We start from the raw sequence: 18938 nt of genomic DNA on the forward strand, positions 1-18938 counted from the left end.
AAACACCCCCCCCCCCCCCCCCCCCCGATAACACGCAAACACACGCGCACACACACACACACACATGCACACACAGCTTGGAGTTCCTCAGCTCTAATCAGCTTACAGACTTCAGACTTCATGGCCCCCTGGGAACGAGGACCATGCTGAAAAATATTCATCACATACCTCATCACACACTCGTCATGCAGGCCGGACCTGTGGCTGATCGACCCACAGGTCCGGACCTGGTCCTGATGCCTCTCACTACATTCAGCCGCGCTGTCAAAGCTCCACTTCAGTTTGGTGTCTTCTATTTATATTTTTTCACTTTAATTGAAAATTTATTTGGTTAATAAAACTGCAAAAAAAAAAAAAAAAAAAAAAAGCAAAGCTAGCAGCAGCTAAAGGCTAACATCACCATGACGACGTGAACGTGCTGATGCTTGACTGAGAGACTCCATGTTCACCATCTTATTACAGCTGATGGGAAACTCATTTATTTAGAGGCTATTTGTGTTTGTGTTTCCTCGTGTTTTATAATTTCACAAGTTTTGCTCTTTCGTTACTTTATGTTTCACTTTTAGGGACATTAGTTATTGTATTATATTTAGGTCAAGATGCTCAAACCCCAGTGCTTCGCTTTAGACGAACGAATACAGACAGTGACGTCATGAGACTGAGAGTTTCTAACCTGAGGGGTCAGCGTGGTCCTGACGCTCTGCGCCCCCCTCCTCCTCGTCATAGTGCTCCTCTCTGTCGTGGTAATACTCCCGGTGCGAGTGGTCGCGGTGCGTGTGGTGGTCGTAGTGAGCGTGTCGCGCGCTGTGCTCGGCGTCACTGGCGTAAGAGTGATGTCTGCGCCTTTTCCGTCTGTGGGAAACTGGAACACCGATGTAGACCGGCTGCGCCTCTGAGAGAGAGAGAGAGAGAACATGTAAGAGTGGGATCAATACAGTGACACACACACACACACACACACACAATTTAATTTATTCCTATAAATACCATTTGGAAGAAATGTAAGCTGCACTAAAAATATTATTATATCAACACCATAACCCCGCCCCCCCATTTGAATATAAAAGATGGAAATAAAAAGAGCTGGAAAATAAAATATGCCATTGTGAAATAAAAGTCTTCAGGAATAAATAAATGTGGAATTACAGAATAAAAGTAAGTAAATAATAAAGTAAATTAAAATGTAATTTTAAAAATAAAATCTTATTTATTTGTGTATCTATTTTTTTTATTTATTTGTATGTATAGGCATTTATTTATTCATTTATATATTAATATTTATATTTATTTATATATTTCTACATCTATTACCTACTTTATTTATTTGGGGATTTATTTCATAGCTGTATTTATTTATTTATTTAATATTGATTTAGATGTAATTCCGTTTGTTTGCCAACAGATTTTCCACATCAATTTCTTAGGTTAATGAATCAGTTTTGTTGCCAAAAGGAAATGCCAGTTAATGCAGGTTTATTGTTTTCATGTCAGTCGATGTTTTGCTTTGGTTGTGCACGTCTGAATTTCCCAATAAAAGCTACAGCTGATCACTTTGCTCAGTCGGCGATCCAGCTGTTTCCTCACCATCATCATCATCGTAGTGTCGGTGACCTCTACTTCTCCCTCTCTGCCAGTCATGATGATCCATCCTGAAACAGACGAGCGGAAATGAGGAGGAGGAAGTTTACTGGGAGAGTATGGACGCAGGGGGAAAGTGACGGAAGAGAAGAAAGAGAAGACGAGACGGTCGCCACTCTTCCTCTCTCTAAACAAACCATCATCTATCACATGGAACATACACAGAGTTCTCCGGCCGTGGAGATCTCTCTGATCAGGGAATCCTCCCGGCCTGAGGGACTGTACCATGTGAGCTGCCGGCCCACATGGCGACACATGTGCCATCACTGCAACCTCAACAGATCGAAGGATGACCAGAGGAAAACTCAATGGAAAACCCCAGCAGCCCCTCAGGACCGGGCTGCAGCTCAAACCATGGAAACCAAAGCAAGCAGCTCAGACCTGCTGAAACCTTGACGAAGGCAAGAGGCCATTTTTGTGGTTACAGACACATCAGATAAACATATACAACTTATTATTAACAGGGTTTAAGAGTTGTAACTTACGGCTTTGTTAATGGTTAATAAGGCATTTACTAATGCTTTACAGAGCACAGGTTGTGAAAAATCCCTCTGGCTGTTTATAAGTTCTAACTAATGGTTAATAAATCATTTACTAACATTTTTATATGACTTGTTAGAAATATTTAACTTGTTGAGTATTTATTTAACAGATAACCCATAATTATAACTGTATAATCTCCAAATCAACCAAAGAAATCAACTGTTGTTTTATCATGAACTTAATGTTAATACATGACATTTTATTCATTGCAAATTAATTCAGTTTAAAACGTAGAGTTTTCATTTTCAGACCATTTCAGATCTTTTGATGACGACTTTCTCTCACGTGAAGTGAGAGTGTGACTCCAAACTACAATTTGAATGAAAATGTGAAACATGACTATCATACTAGGGGACTTCCCAGCATGCACCATGTGAGGGTTAAACCGGGTTAAACTGTTCTTTCGTGCAGTTTCAAGACAAGATACAGTGACTTGAAATTTACTGTGTTTCTTTTAACACATATGATGCTGCGTTCAAGGCGACGGTAAACTTGGAAACTTCTGAGTGAGATCTTACGCGTTTCAAAACATGTGCGTTCACACGATCAACATGGAAAACAAGATGGACGCCCGCAGTGACGCACTTTGTTCGAACACATGAACAAGTCACTGCAGCTGCTTGTCGCGGCTGAGCAGGAGGAAACTGTCTGAGGTGAATGTGATTCTGTTTGTGGCCTGTGTGATGTTGATGTTTCAGTGCAGCCGAACTGAATGACCCGACAGTCATCACACTGGCATCTTCACTAATATATTAAGAAAGTAAAAATATATTACACACAATAGTAAATAACTTTTAAAAAGCAGAAAGTCCAAAACCTGTTTATATGTTCAAATTATTTCTACTTTCCGACGTGTCATGAACGCAGCATACGGCTGAATATAGACTTGTTTTCTCAAGTTCAGTGAACTCATATTTTCACAGATCACAAGATGAATTTGATTTGATTAATTCAATTAACTCACATTTTTAAGAAAGTGGGGAAAGCTTTCAGTGTTTTCCAGTGGAACTGATTAATTAAAGAATTAGTCAATGATTTATTAACCACTAATAAAGCCATTAGTTACCTCCCTTTATCAGAAAGTGTTATTATTCTGTAGGAGTTGATCACAATAGAAAGTTCCCTCAGGGAGGAGTTCAGGATGAATTAATGTGATTTCAGTTTACTGCTGTAATTTACAACTTTCCCTCCGTTCCCCGCTTCAGCGCCGCCCAGACATGTTCCTGTAAATGTGATCTGTACACGGCGAACTGATCACTGAGTGTTCCTCTGCGCTCGTGACGTAGGTCTCTCGTTCTAAAGCTGATTTGGGGGTGTTTTCTGGGCTGATCAATAGATGTCATTTCTGATAGCTAACTAGTCCCTGAAGCCTGATCACTGACTGTGAAGGACAGTCACATGAGTGCAGTCATGCACACACACACACACACACACACACACACACACACTCACACGCAGATGGAGTAATGAGAAGCAACATTAGCATAATGTCGTAGTGAACTTTTCGTGACAAACCGGTGAATAATGTCGGAGAAGGTTTCAGGAGGTGATGTTCTGTCCTGGTCAAAAACATGTTTTTCGAGGAAGTTGAGAAGTTGAAGCTTTTGTTTAAAGAGTTTTTTACCAACTGTCAGATCGACTCTCTGCCCTAGAAATGACATCTATTAACTCCTCATGTTTTTACAACATACAGCCACTGATCAAATGATGAAACTGCCGATCATTGATCTTCAGTCTGACATATTTTGGTACAATGTCGTCGCATGAACGACCTTATTCTTATACATGTTTATCATACACAGTATTGGATTACATTAGTTTAGCAGATGCTTTCTGTTTCAGACCCCTCGTCTTCAGGACACACGGAGGCCAAGTGTCTTATATCACCAGATGTTTTCTCAGGCTGAGTCCAAACACAGCAAACCTGCTCACCAAGGAAGGAGAACAAGTAGTTCAGCCCCTCAGGAAGAGCTGGACACTCACGGCAACATCCGACATGATTTTAATTGTTGGTGATGAGCAGCTCAGAGTCGACACTCACACAGAAAAGCCAAGAACATAAAGACAGAGGCAACATTCGACGAAAGCGAGATTAAATTAAATAAACATTTAACAAATTTCAGCCAAGTCTTAAAATCCTGCTTTTCCTAATAAAGTGATTATGAGCCCGTTTCAAAGGTTGAGAGTTTCTTATGACAAACTGAAACAATCAAATAAAAAAAATATATGCAGGAACCGCAAACACACACAGTCGCATGGAGCAACAAATGCTGAAAAACTACAGTCTCAAAAACCGCAATTCATTTCAGTTGTTCCCAACACAAACTCATCTTTGAGTTTCCTTTAATTAAGATGCAAAATCTCAAGTAAGCCGACCTCAGACGACCTCCCAAGTCTTTATAAAGTTCAAATATAAATCTACATTTCAGCTCTGAGCATCGTGACACCTTCAGCCTCTACTGGTATTTATTTTGTATTCAAATCAATGCGGCGGTAAAAAATAAGCACAACACTTCATGTGAGGGGAAAGTACACGGTCATACATGACAGCGTCAGTAAACCAGATAAAAACCTGACAAACCTTCTTCACAGATTCAAACCAACAGCATCGAACACGAGAGAATCATGTCAAAATGCCAAGTGAAAAGTAAAAGTGTTACCTGGTGTGACGGACGAAGCTGAGAAGACAGACGTCAGGAAGATACCGAGGATTTTATGATGTCAAAGTGACGAAAGATAACAAACAGAAAATAGTCAGAATGAAACTAATTTCAATATCGTTGTGTGAATTATCTACAGAGCAAAATGCTGCAACGAAACACCAACAAGCCGCTCTCAATGACTGGACACACAATCTGAGTATTGAGTATTGGATGTCTCTACAGAGTCTGTGAGAGTGTGTGTGTGTGTGTGTGTGTGTGTGTGTTGGCAAGCGTTTTGGGGGGTTGGGTGTATGTAGAGCGCAATCACTCCATTCAGGAAGCATCCATTCATCCATTCATCCATTCATCTTCCTCAGTTTTGTGTTTTCAGAAAACCACTGAGGCAGTTTTCAGGTTCTTTATAAAACATATTTATTCTACAGCTTCAGTTTCAGTTACTGCACAGATCAGATGATCTCAAATACATTTTTAACTCCGTATGCAGCAAAATGTATTTGTCATTTTTATTTAGTGTATTTTATATTTGTAGTAGTTAATTGTGACTTTAGTGTTTTTCATTTTATTACCTGTCCAGGGAGAATGGATGTAAATTAGCATTGTGTTCATTAACATGTATCGTCCCTACCAAATAAACAAATGAATAAATAACAATATATTTGGGCTGCAACTAATGATAGTTTTAATTAATCTCTTCACTGTCTGGTTCCTTTATGCATCAAAAATTGGGGAAAATAATTATTTGTAATCTCGGAGTCCAAAGTGATTTTTTTATTTTCAAATGTCTTGTTTTATTATTAAGAGTCTAAAACTCAAAAATATTCAGTTTGCAACAATAATAATAAAACAAAGAAAAACAGCAAATCAGTCCAAATAAAGTCAAAATAAATCGTATAATAAGGAAAGTGCTGAAGGAACCAACAGTGCGGCTCATTGATGTTTCAGGTTTATCAGACTGTGATACACAGATATAATCTGTAAGTAGGAGACGTTCATTATTGATTTTATTGGAATGTTGAACAGAAGCAGATTTATCTGTTTAACATCTACTGAATGCTACGAGCCACATGATGGGGCCGTGCTAATAAATGAGCAGGCAGCCACATGACCACTGCCCTGTGTCTGACTCTCTCTAACGCCAGCGGACGGTGTCGCCACTAGATGGCTCTGAAAACCTGCTTTCTGTCTCCAGATGAATGGAGGGTGATGATCCTCTTATACAGTAAATCTGATCCATGAATCAGTTATTTGTGATCTGTTGTGTAAAGATGAAGAAGATCTGTGTGAAGACTGAAGCAGCTTGTGAGCAGCTGTAACTAGGAAATTAATCAGATGTTATACATATTGTGCAGAAGTTATATGAAGTTAACTGATCAATTAATTTAACTACTCATGGCTTTATTTCTGAAAGCATCCTCACTTTACTTTTAATGCCTAAAACTTCTGCACATTGCTGTACATATTTCATACATAAGACCTCATTGATTAACATATTGATAAAAGTGTCCACTTTTTGATTTCTGAGGTCAATATATTTTTCCTAGTTCTAGTTTCTCTTCAGTTGAGGTTTGTATTTTTCTTGTTGACATTCAAGTTCAGTCCAAGTTAAGTCATTAAGTTAAAACTCACCCAGTCAACTACATTATTTCAGTGAGGGGCTCTTTATGTTTCGTTTAATCTTACCTGGAATCCAGGTGGAGAATCCGGTGCATCCAGATCCACGACGTCTCCTGGTGGTTTTCATCATCTCAGAGTTCGACCATAAAAACCTGAAAGCACAGAATGTAACCTGAGGTCACGTCCATTTATTCCAGTATACAGACACGTTTCAACACCTTGGAGTTATATTTGAGCTCATCTTTGATTATTTGTCTTATTGCTCACTCAAATATTCACAACATGAAGTTTGTCTGTGTCACAAGGCGACCATCAGTTGCTAAGACTAAACTACCTAACTGTATATGACGTGGTTAAAGCGGCTCCACCTGCAGCAGCTACAACAGTAAAATGCTGTTGAAGCATCGATGCACCAGAGTCATTAATCTAATAATGTCATATATAATAAAAAAGTCACAGGAGAACAAAGTACTTTTACTGCAGAAATAGAGCTGAGTACTTCCACCGCTGCAGGAGATACATGCTGTAAAGCTAACGTTTTTGTGAATGGACTCTCGGCTTGTGAAGAATCATTTTCTTCTGATATTTAATTCCAGATTTCTGTGTGTGCTCATTCGTATTTAATGAATTCATTCAGGAATGTAATTCCTGGCTCCTCCCGACTTGCTCCACTTTCCCTCCCTCCAGTGTTTCTGCTCATCACCTCAGTGTCTCGTTCACTTATCGTCTCTTCAGCCGCGGCTCTTTCACTCGTAGCAACACGCGGTATTAATTTCTGCTGCGCTGCTAAATTAATCAGCCTGTTCTCACATCAGATGGATGAAGCTTCATTCTTTGTTTGAAGATTATTCTGAGTAATCGAATTTGACCGTGTCAGTCTCTCTCTAACACACACACACAGTTTTTTTCTATCTGATGCTACATGCGGTGCCTTGGTGAGGATCCAGACCTCAGGGCAGAGGAAGCTGTTTTCATGTGGTTTTCTCTTCTTCTTGCTGCTGCTGCGACACACTCTGCACACAATGATATTTTTTAAAATGATGACACCATAAAACAAACATTGTGCTGGAACGATACTTGTTCTAAGAGGATTTGAGGACTATTTTTAAAGTTGTTGTTGTGTTTTTTATTTTTAATCAAAGCCAGATAATTATTCCAGTCTAATTTTAACATGTGTGCTGAGGGTATTTCTTTTCATAGGCGTCTCTGAACCACAGCACAGTGCAGCTGCTCAATAGTTTTATCATCAGCTCTTCAGTCTATATTGTAAATATAGTAGAAACATCAGTCTATAAAAACAACAGTGGTGCCATTTTAATCTCAACAGTATTATGTGGATGTATAAATAAAGATTAAAGGCCGTGTATTTGTTTTATTTGAAGTGTTGATCCATAAGATATAAAAACCATCTCAGTGTAGTTTTACATCTCCTCTCTCAGGTTTCTCTCTGCTGCTCTAGTAACAACAGGTCGGTGAGCCAATCAGAAGAGAGGAGGCTCTGAGGAAAAAGTATTTGAGAATTCATGTAAATGGTGAAATGAAGTGGTGATGTTGTGTCTGTTGTTCAGAGTTTTTTTTAGTCTTTTTTTATTTATACACTCACAGCTACATAACAGTAAAAAACCATGACTGCTGACCTTGGGACTTTAGCGTCAAAGACTGGCTCCTGGCAAAGGGAGTGTAACCTCTCTGACAGCAAAGGAGTCTGAGAGAGTCTGCAGCTGAAGACGCCTCTGTGCATGTCATCTGAAAAATCCAACCATGAGTGCTCAAAGATATAAAACAATAAAAGAAGATATCACACAAAAAACACATCTATAAAAATACATTTTTAAATTACAAACTAATTTTATAGAATTCAATCAGATCGTCTGGCAGCTTATTCCATAAGAGTTATTGATCTGGAGTTTGGATCAGTAATGCTGCCCGCTGGCTCATAAGGAGTCCGCACTTGATCCCATTTGATGCTTTTCTTTGTGGCACATGATAGTAAACTTTTGGACAGTTGGTCAGACAAAACAATTCATTTGAAAGTGTCACCTTGGTGTTTGGGCCTTTAGAGGCGTCTTCCCAGACCGTCCCCCCAAGAACATGTTTGACCACGACCTCCAGCCGTCATGACTGTTGTCCGTCAGAAACAAAGGTGGAAGTATCCTGTTGTTATGGAGCTGCAGAGTCCAACTGTGGGGGAGACCGAGGTGGGTTGATGAGAAAACAAATCATCAGACTTAAGACTCACTTCCTGTTTCCTGACCTACAGTCAACATCAGGTTTCCTTTAATCATGACAACAAAGGTTCCAAGTCGTGTTTGTGCCTGAACAAACCTTCACCATAGCGTCACCAGATCAGAGGAATGCTGCATGAATCATTAATGTGAAAAACACAGGAGAATAAATCAAAGACAACTGGGGTTTTTTTGTAAATTATTAACATAATAGTTGTTCTAAGTGTAATTTAACACTAAATTAACCTTTCTGAGTCAGTAAATTAGAGGATCAATCACTTTATTACACTATATATTGATCCTGGTCCGATTTACAGGAGCTTTTTTCCTCTTTCCAGAGTGATTCTGTCATATCATTGCTTATAATTGACGTATAAAACATGAATGGCTGTTTGTTAACAATTACTAAAGCCATTAGTTGCAGCTTATAAACTCTTCATACAGGAGGTTTTAATGAAATGTTATGAGGTACATTTGAATTGTTGCTGTTCAGCAGAATATTTATTATTTGCACTGCTGTATCGTTTCACAGTTAATTACACTGATAACAATCCTGTTTAATTATGATCATTCATAAAGTATAACAGCATGTTGTTCGTAGTATTATAAATTCATGATAATTAATAATTCTAAATCATAAATAGAGTGACATCTCTGACAGATATGAAATCTAAGAAATGTTTTGTTTTGAATTTTCCTCTAAATAATTAAATTTCATCTGTCATCCTCCCTCCTGCAGTAATTGTCCTCTCACTTTGTTTTTCCATTTGCTGGAGACTTCCCACTGTGCCGACATGTTCCTGTTTACCAAATTCTCACTTTCTAATGTGAGTTCTCTATGAAACCAGGTGTTCGGGCAGAGAAACGAATGAATGGAGGAAGCTCCCTGTCATTCTCTGGTGAATTCGGCCTCTCTCTTTGTTCGTGTCACATCCTCTCCTCATCACTTGTTCAGACATGAGCTTTCACTACCTTCTCTGTGGTGTTCGGTACAGCAGCTGTAAGGGGAGCAGGTGACAAATGAGATTGAATTCCTGTTTTCCCTGCAGTGGACTCTAATAGATGCAGCAGACAGACAGCGAGTTGTGGAAGTGCTGAGAGATAAATACACTCAATTTATGTGCAGTGCCACAGATCCGTTTTTCCATTACTTTGGTGTGCTGACATGCAATTTGTCCGGGCCATTCACAATCTAGTGACTGTGTGACCCGATCTCATCGGGCTTTTAATTCACAAGACAAACAGAGCTGCTGTTTTGAGCTCTGGATGCATGTTGGGCCATTTAGAATTTAAATTGACATAATTTGAACAAGAATGGATCGGATGTTGAAGCATGAAATCAAAATACACAAATCCATGAAGCAATTTCCAAAAAACAAAAAAGACTGGTGGAAAATTTGTGTCCAGCTTTTGTATTTAATAACTTCTGGACACGTTATCCATCATTTATTAGCGATTCATAGCATGCTATAATGTAGTTATTAAAAGGTGAGGAGCATTTTAAATGATCAATTCATTAATTTATTAAAGAATGAATCATCAGCTGAGCCCTGTTAGCTTTAGCCTCAGCAGTTTAGCATGTAGCCCTCAAGTGCGTGTTTAAAACTAATTTTACATGATTATCATCTTTAATACAACAACATTATTGCTTTGCTATTTTTAGTACACCACTCACCCACTCCATGAAACTGTCCGGACACATATGGAGCTCGCCTCCTGCTGGCGGGGAGCAACCAAGCTAGCGCCGGGTAAGCTAGCTGTCAGGAGAGGGACCTGAGCCCAGCCGGCAAGCTAGCTGCCGAACTTCAGTGTCACACACTGTGTGGGAAATCTGAGCTCCTAGTTTAACGCACTTGTTTGCTCTGTCACAGTGTGTTTGTGTTAACTCAACAGTGATATTGTTCAACAAATATAATATAACTTTTCAATGATTCAGCTACAACAAAAAAACAGTTATTTTATTCGTTGTCTCACATTTGTGCTGAGTCACCATCGTCCCAAACAAAACAACAAGAATCAATGTTTAAGTTATTCATTTTTACCATGCAAGTGAGCCATCTTCCCAATCAAATACTCTCTCTGATAGATTAAACGCTGGCGGACTTACCTCCGGTACCGTTTGCTGAGGCTGGAAACCGGCTTGATGAAGAGGAGGAGATCCGGTCCGAGTATTTTTAACTTAATGGTCGCGGACTGTTCTCAGAGCCAGTTACCGGTTCACCGCGGCCATCTTGCTTTTTGACGTCCGTATATAAAATAAAAAATGGCGCGTATTCTGCCCATTACCACTCTGTTTCTTCCTCGTCCCTTCCTGCTAAACCAACTTCCGCAATTGTCACAGGTGAGCGGTTTTGTTTGTTTGTTTGTTGTTTTATTGTTTGTTCCCCAGTGTACTTTTATTGCGCTGTTATTTGTAGGACTCTGTTGAGAAAGACTGGGCCGAGTCTGGGCCGAGAGAGCCGGTATTCTGGCGAGTTTTGCCGCTTTGTCCTGGATGCCGGATCTAAAAAATGGCGCCCATTCAGTTCTGTAGGAATTGCTCGGCTGACGCCATAGATGTATTAATCATGGGACACGCAGGAGAGAGTAAACCAGCAAACAGGAAGTCCAGAAAAACATAAAATCCATAAACTTGAGTAAAGAAGTTAAAAAGTTCATAAACTGCAATTTTTTTGACTGTAACAAAACACTTATTAACTGATGTTTAAATCACATGAGGGTCTAAAACTGTCTCAGAACTCACGAACACAAACTGAACAAGAAATTCTCAACTCAATGTCCACTTATTAGGTTTCTTGCAGAGCTTTCAGCCTTGATCATCAGATGGAATTAGTTGCAGAAAAAAATAAAATAATAGTAATATAGCTAATAAAATAATATGTTTAACACAATAAATCGAAAATAATTATTATAAGTACATTCTTTACATTTCATATTAATGATTATAGCTGTTTATCTTTTATAGAATAGAATTGTGGACAAAAATACTAATAAATTATTATTTATTATCTATAGACTATGTGTTATAAACCTATTAATATAAATATAATAACTATAATTGTTCTTATACCGTTTGGACATTACAAACCATCACATTATATAAGCCAATATCATCAGAGCGACTGAGGTCTAATCCTGCCGAGGTCGCATCAGGGGTCCAGAGAAGTTCTGCTGAATTACAGGATGGATGATATCGACCAGACAACACCAAGACTAGTCAGATTGGTGTGTTAACAGGGAAGGGGTGTGTGTGAGTGTGTGTGTGTGTGTGACGGGGGAGTGAACAGTGCAGGGAGGGGGTGGAGAACGTCAATGGTTGCTGAGCTGCGTTGTGCGCTTTGGTGCGGGGATGTCCTCCGGAGCGCGCGGTTTCACGGTGCGTAAAGACGCTTCCACCACAACACGTGCGCCACCTGCTCTTTTCTACATTTTCACACGGGCTTCTTCTTCTTTTCCCTCCAGAGAGAAATCACTCCCAGTAACAGGATATTACCTTTTTTTTTTTTTTTTTTTTTTTTTTTTTCTTTTTAACATCCAGCTCACGGAACCGGTCTGATGCCCAGAAGATGGACCCTCTCTACAACGGCACCGACTGTAACGGGACGGGCGTCTCCGTGAACTGCAGCGACGGCTTCAACCAGTTCGTCCAGCCGCTGTGGCAGATCACACTGTGGGCTGTGGCGTACTGCAGCATGGTGGCGGTGTCTGTGGTCGGTAACGTGGTTGTTATCTGGATTATTCTGGCGCATAAACGCATGAGGACCGTCACCAACTACTTTCTGGTAAACACCGTGTGTCTGCTGTGTGTTATAGACAATAATAATAATAAAAAATTAAACTTTTTTTTAACTGTTGCCTCTAGGAAATACTGAAGGATGACATTCAATGTTTCTCACCTCTAAAATGGATTACTAAGATTACTATAAGACAAATATCAGGTGTATCCATGACAACTGATTATACAGAGAGGATGATACATACATTTTCTATGTGTTTGGACACCAAATAGGATCAATTCCATCGCCTGACTGGTTTAATACGAAATTAATTAAAAAATATTAAATATTCTGTGAATTAATAGATTCATTCAAACTCTCTTGACTCATACAATAAAAACACATTGTCATCAGTTTGGAGAACACAGGTGATATATCAATTATTTTCATTATTGATGAATCTTATGGTTATTTTCTCCATTAATCAATGACCAGTTGGTGTATAAAACATCAGAAACCTGTAATCCGAATGTCTTGATTAGTTTTGACAAAGCATGTTTGATCTGCAACTATTTTTTTTTTTTAAATAATCGATTTATCATGAGCAAAAATGCCAATTAGATTTCAGTCAACTAGTCGATTAATCGGCTAATTGTGAAAATCAGTGCATCGTTTTTAACATGGACTCTACTTACCTCAGGATTTAACTTAACGATTATTTTCAGTATCAGTTCATACAACAGTTGTTTTCCTGATCATTAAATAAAATAAAATAAAATATCAGAAAATCTGACCCAGATTTGTGCATAGTTAGAGCAGAATTTTCTTATTTGCATAAACGGATGCAAATACCATGAATTTATGATTTTAGAGCCGCAGCCTGAGGTGACGTCTCGTTTACTGTCATGTTTGACAGAAGAAAGCATCAAACTCTCACATGTGACAGGCGTTGAGTGTTGCGTTGATCATCCACTTCATCCAATGACTAATTTCAAACATACAGTGAAGGCCTCTGCTGTACATCAGAGGTGAACTGTGTGTTTACTGTCGGTCAGGACGAGGCCTCTGCTCTCCTGCATTCATACAGCAGAGAGGGAGGAGGGAGGTTTGTGCCCTGAGTTTCCTCTGGTCTGACCCCAACCAATCAGATGTTTTAGGTTGTTGCTGTTTGTTCGGGGTACAAGTGGATTTAATGTGTGATGTCGGACTGATCCTCATTATCGGAGAGAGGTATTCATGTTGTGTAATTTAATTTCAGTTGCAAGATCACAAAATGTGTTGTGGCAGGAAAAAGCCTCCTGTCTCTGCAGCTCTGCGCGGAGGCAGCGGCTCAGTGGAAATTTGAATATGTGTTTGCAGGGAGAAAATCACGCATCCAGAGTTTGACACATAGTTCTGTTTAACTCCTGGTCTACTGACTGGGACTAAACGTTAACTCAGTCATTCTGTAACTTCTTCTGCAGGTGAACCTGGCCTTCGCTGAAGCCGCCATGTCAGCTTTCAACACAGTGATCAACTTTGCCTACGCCGTTCACAACGAGTGGTACTTTGGTGTGGTTTACTGCCGCTTCCACAACTTCTTCCCTATCGCCGCCATATTTGCCAGCATTTACTCCATGACGGCCATAGCCCTGGACAGGTGTGTGTGTGTGTGTGTGTGTGTGTGTGTGTGTGTGTGTGTGTGTGTGTGTGTGTGTGTGTGTGTATAAAATCCATTTTAAACTGCAGCATCTGATGTCCCACACACACAGATCTTTATGACTCTCCACCACAGGACTGAAATCTAAATGAGAGTGTGTAGCTTAAGGCTACGTAGGCGCCATAGAGGATCCCTCACACTGCTGGTGTAATAAACAGTAGCCGACACCTTATTGAATATAAAGGCTGTTTTCACTCCTCACAGTTCTCACCAAGAGTAAGAGTCTGCAGCCGTGAGCAGAGTCTCTGTGAGGCTGAACCTACACAGAGATACCTGGAGATAAAAACATCGGCACGTTAACATACACGATGCAATCATGCAGATGTTTTAACAGTTCATTTAGCTAAGTTCACCTGACACGTACCATAAAGTCTTATTCCTCACGGCTGCGGCTCAGGTTTGAATCCAACCTGTGGCCCTTTGCTGCATGTTTAACATCTAAATATGATATAAAGTGTGATATACTACTGGACACAGTGCTGTTTGTGTTCGTAGATACATGGCTATCATCCACCCGCTGCAGCAGAGGTTGTCTTCTACAGAGACCCGTGTGGTGATCGCTGTGATCTGGATGCTGGCTCTGCTTCTCGCCTTCCCTCAGTACTACTACTCGTCCACAGCCCTGCTGCCTGGACGCACGGTCTGCTACATCGACTGGCCCGACTACACCAGTGTGGACTGCAAGAAGATGTGAGTGTAAACCTGAACACACAGACAAGTGACATGATTTTATAAATAAACTCACCTTTCAGTTACTCGTGGAGCTGAACCTGGCGACGCTTCAGCGTACTGTCTGGTTCTGGCTGCTCGTTCATCTCACTGAGGGTCAAACCCTTAAAAATACAGTTATTTTGGGAGTCGTTACTTCAACTATTTGATGCCCAGAATGTCAGAACTGGTCTAATCTTATTATTTCATGCTTATTCCACTTCATATACCCAGCAGCATCACACCCTTGTGGTTAATTACGTTAGCCCAAAGATTCCTGCTGCACCACGTCTGAACCAGAGCAATAATCCTTCCCCTCTGAGGTGCATTTAGAAGAAAGAAAATATAGACCCTGCAGCTGAAATGATCCTGTCCAGGTGACGAATCTGTCTGAGGTGGGTCCTCGTGTCTGGTCGAGTCCATCAGGAAATATCTGTGGAGCTAAAAGAGGAAAAAAGGGCATTTGATAAATTTGCTTCCAAAATTAGCATCTTATCGTCATCCCTGCTGCCTCAGTCACACACCTTCCAGACCTCCGTCAAGGTTGGAAAAAGGTGCAAAATAAAGTTCTTACTTATTATTTGTCCTAATTTTTCATGTATCCTGTAGATACTATGTGTGTGTGACACTGCTGATCTACTTCCTGCCGCTTTGCATCATGGGATGTGCATACACGACTGTGGGCATCACCCTCTGGGCGAGCGAGATTCCCGGAGACTCGTCTGAACATTACAAAGAGCAGCTCATTGCCAAACGCAAGGTGACGCAAACACACACACAAACTACCACCACGTCTGTTTCAGCCTCGGCGGCCGAGCGCCGTCACCGAGACACTATCATGTAATTTGATGGCTTTTTAATCCCCCGCATGAAAACAAAAAATAAACAGATTATTTTAAACCCACCCTGCGCCCCTGTGACTTCCTGTGGCAGGTGGTGAAGATGATGATCGTGGTGGTGTGTACGTTCGCTGTCTGCTGGCTGCCCTATCACATCTACTTCCTGCTGCACCAGTTCTTCCCCGATCTGTTCGAGCAGCGCTACATCCAGCAGGTCTACCTGGCCGTCATGTGGCTGGCCATGAGCTCCACCATGTACAACCCCATCATCTACTACTGCCTCAACAGCAGGTGAGAAGTCTGCTCGAGTAGCTTCCTGTCAGAAACGGCCAGCTTCCTGTCCTGTGTGGTTGTCTGGGAGTCGTGTGGGCGGTTTTGCTCACGTGGCAGGTAATCTGTATTTGTGTCTATAATCCCGTCTGCTTGTTTAATCCACCCTGTTATGAAATGTTTGTCTCCCACTCTGCAGGTTCAGAGCAGGTTTCCAGCAGGCGTTCTGTTGGTGTGTCCCCACCGTCGCCAAGGAGGAGCTGGAGCTCAAATCACCACGTTACCTGCAAACACAGGTGTGTTCCAACGGCGTCTGTGACTCAGTGCAAGCTCTCATTCAACACTTCTTTCATCAGTCGTTCAGACCAAATGAAGCGAGTTCCTGAGGTTTACATTCCAGCCTCACTACAACAGCTGCTGTAAGAAATTTAACACAGTTAAACTCTGTCAGCACACGAAGGACTACAGTTCCCATTTCATCACGTAACGCTCCACCAGGAATTCATTTTCAACTCAAAAAAAAAAATTAGGAAGTAGTTGCAGAAGTAGGGGAGGTGGCGGTGCTGCAGCTATTTGTAGGCTAAGGCTGAATTCTTAGTTATTAGCATAGTTACAAATGTCAAGTCTACAAACATTAGCATGCCCAGCTAACTAGCTTACTAGCCAAACTACTAATGCTAATGTGGCGTTGCTTCCAAAGCCAAGGAGTATTTTGTAGCTAACTAACTACATTTTGTGAGGGTGCTCTTGACGCAGCACTGTAGCAGCTAATGTTAGCATCTCTGTTCTGATGTGTATTGGATTTGAGTGGTGTTCACGCTCCTGCAACCTTAGCCAGTGCTACCTGAGATAGCGTTGTGTGCACCTCATGCGTGTGAAAATATGAACTATAAATAAGTATATAAGAAAATAAGGATGCTCAAAGGATTGTTTTGTGAATCTATCTATAACTTATCATCTATTTTCAGGCGAGCATGTACAAAGCCAGTCGGGTGGAGACGGTCGTTTCCACCGCCGCACCATCCTGTAATGGAGCAAAAGAGGGCAAAGCCGCCGTCCTTTGCCCCTCACATCCCGCCCCGCTCGGAGGTGACGTCCAACAGCTCAGGCTCTGAGACGTTTACCGAGAGCCCTCCTCACAGTAGACCGAACACCATCAGGAGTGTCATACTGCGGTGTGGAAATACAGTGCCTACACGTGGCGGAAACCTGGCAGTGGCGAGGTGCAAAGACATCTCCACTCCTGTACACATCAAGTCCATCAGCTAGCCGAGGTATTTTGTTCTGACCGCCTTGTCAAGTGCGTCAAAACCCAGAGGAAGTCATGAGATGCTCGACAGCACACACGTGGACGTCAGAAACACTGCGGCAGACCTCGCGCTGCTACGTACCATCGTCCAGCATGAGCGCGGCGCCGACACTTGACCTCCCAGCATTCTCGGGGCTGGTTTTGGAAAGCGCGGCCCTTGGCGACAGTGTCACGTCCAGTTGAGATCGTGACGCTGTGTTTGTGTTGTGTGGAAATAGGGAGGCAGCCTTAGTGTGTGTGTGTGTGTGTGTGTGTGTGTGTGTGTGTGTGTGTGTGTGTGTGTGGAGGGGGGATGTAGCACCTGTTGGACAGGATTAGCTCCGTGTTTTGACAATGTGTGGAGCAGGGTTCACTCTGCAGCAGCCAGGTCACAGGTCAGCTAAATATAGAGGGAAGACACATATAGAAGGACTCATGAAGTGGTGGAGGAAAGAAAAGGATAGGAAAACATGAGCAGCTTCACCCATCTCTCTGTTTACAGACTAAGGACTCGTGGGGGGGGGGGGGGGGGGGGGGGTTCGTCACTGGGGAGGAGTGATGCTATTTCAGCCTCGCAGACAACAGCTGCACAGAGCCGGTCAAAGAATGTCCACATAAAGTTTACTGGACGGTTTTACCTGTTCAACTGCTCTGTCTCATTATGTGAGAAAAACTGAACGTGTGGGGACCAAACGTCTTGATGTAAAAGGACTTCCTGTCATTTATTGGTTCGGTGTAATAACAGACGCTAGAAAAATTGGTTAGTACTATTGACTGTTTGCGTTTCAACGAGGAAGAACTTAACTTCCTGTTCACACTGGAAATGGGAATGTTCTGCGTTGTGTTGATTGACATCTGCTGTAACAGATTCAAGTGTCTTTACTCGCATCAATAGGAACCTGCCCGTATGGAAATGTAATATATGACATGTATACATCCTCTGGACATGTGAAGATATACGTTTATAACATACATGAAACACTCATGGTAAAATTTGTACATTTATTTAAAATATCTATATGGAGATTTTTTTATATGGTATAACATGATGCAACCATATATGTTAACAATACACAGTATAATTTGATTTATTAAATGAAACGTCATGATCTTGTGCTGGGGGGGCAGAAATCAATTTTAAAAAAAATTTAAAAGCATTTGAAGTTTTATGATAATTAAAACAAAATGTTATTAAACTGTAATTTTGAGTGTTTGTATGAAGTCGTTTAAACCTGCATGAACTGAGTGTATTTCGGCCACTTGGGGGCAGCAGAGCTCAGACAGAAAACATGTCGACAACACTGAAGCAGAACTAATGAATGAACATGATTTATTTAACTTTTTTATGCGTTTATTTTTTTGTTTTCACATCTTCCCTCGACTGAACGTGTTTTCTTATTGTTGTATGTTTGACAGTGAGTGAAAGTTTGACTCTCGTTCATCTGCCGAAATAAAAGAGGAGAAATGATCATTTAATCAAAGGTGATTATTCAGTTCTTGCGTCTGACAACACAGAACCAGGGAAAGTGTCTGTGTGTGGGAGGATTACTGAATGGGTTTATTGTTACAGAGAAAACCAAACAGGAAGGCTGAATGAAACAACCACAGATACACACCGAGTAAAAATAGACACAACAACCACAGAGATACTTGAAATAAGTAAAGATAGATGTAAACAGACCGCAAAGACTAATGACTACAAAGGGACAAAAAGTCTCTTTCAGAGGGAGGGAGG

At 41.0% G+C, this 18938-nt stretch overlaps 1 protein-coding gene and 1 pseudogene across 2 annotated transcripts in view; one reads left to right on the plus strand and one right to left on the minus strand.

The window, feature by feature from the left end:
• Positions 1 to 4990, minus strand: part of LOC111659483 (electrogenic sodium bicarbonate cotransporter 4-like) — a 29495-nt gene extending 24505 nt beyond the window's left edge. Inside the window, exons 1-3 of the mRNA XM_023412457.2 lie at positions 4842 to 4990; positions 1585 to 1649; positions 674 to 892 (exon numbers count right to left, since the gene is read on the minus strand). Of these exons, the coding sequence (XP_023268225.1) occupies positions 674 to 892; positions 1585 to 1648 (283 nt within the window). The 5' untranslated portion in view covers position 1649; positions 4842 to 4990. The remainder of the gene's footprint in view (positions 1 to 673; positions 893 to 1584; positions 1650 to 4841) is intronic.
• Positions 4991 to 12053: 7063 nt separating this feature from the next.
• On the plus strand, positions 12054 to 17711 carry LOC111659485 (substance-P receptor-like; annotated as a pseudogene). The gene is made up of 7 exons (XR_015437641.1): positions 12054 to 12465; positions 13863 to 14038; positions 14594 to 14788; positions 15416 to 15566; positions 15740 to 15936; positions 16115 to 16211; positions 16884 to 17711. The product of XR_015437641.1 is annotated as a substance-P receptor-like (transcript).
• Positions 17712 to 18938: the final 1227 nt, after the last annotated feature.

Source organism: Seriola lalandi, unplaced genomic scaffold (genome assembly GCF_002814215.2).
Source record: "Seriola lalandi dorsalis isolate HSWRI2012SDOR001 ecotype SW California unplaced genomic scaffold, Sedor1 jcf7180002054480, whole genome shotgun sequence".
In the NCBI taxonomy this organism is placed as follows: Eukaryota; Metazoa; Chordata; class Actinopteri; order Carangiformes; family Carangidae; genus Seriola; species Seriola lalandi.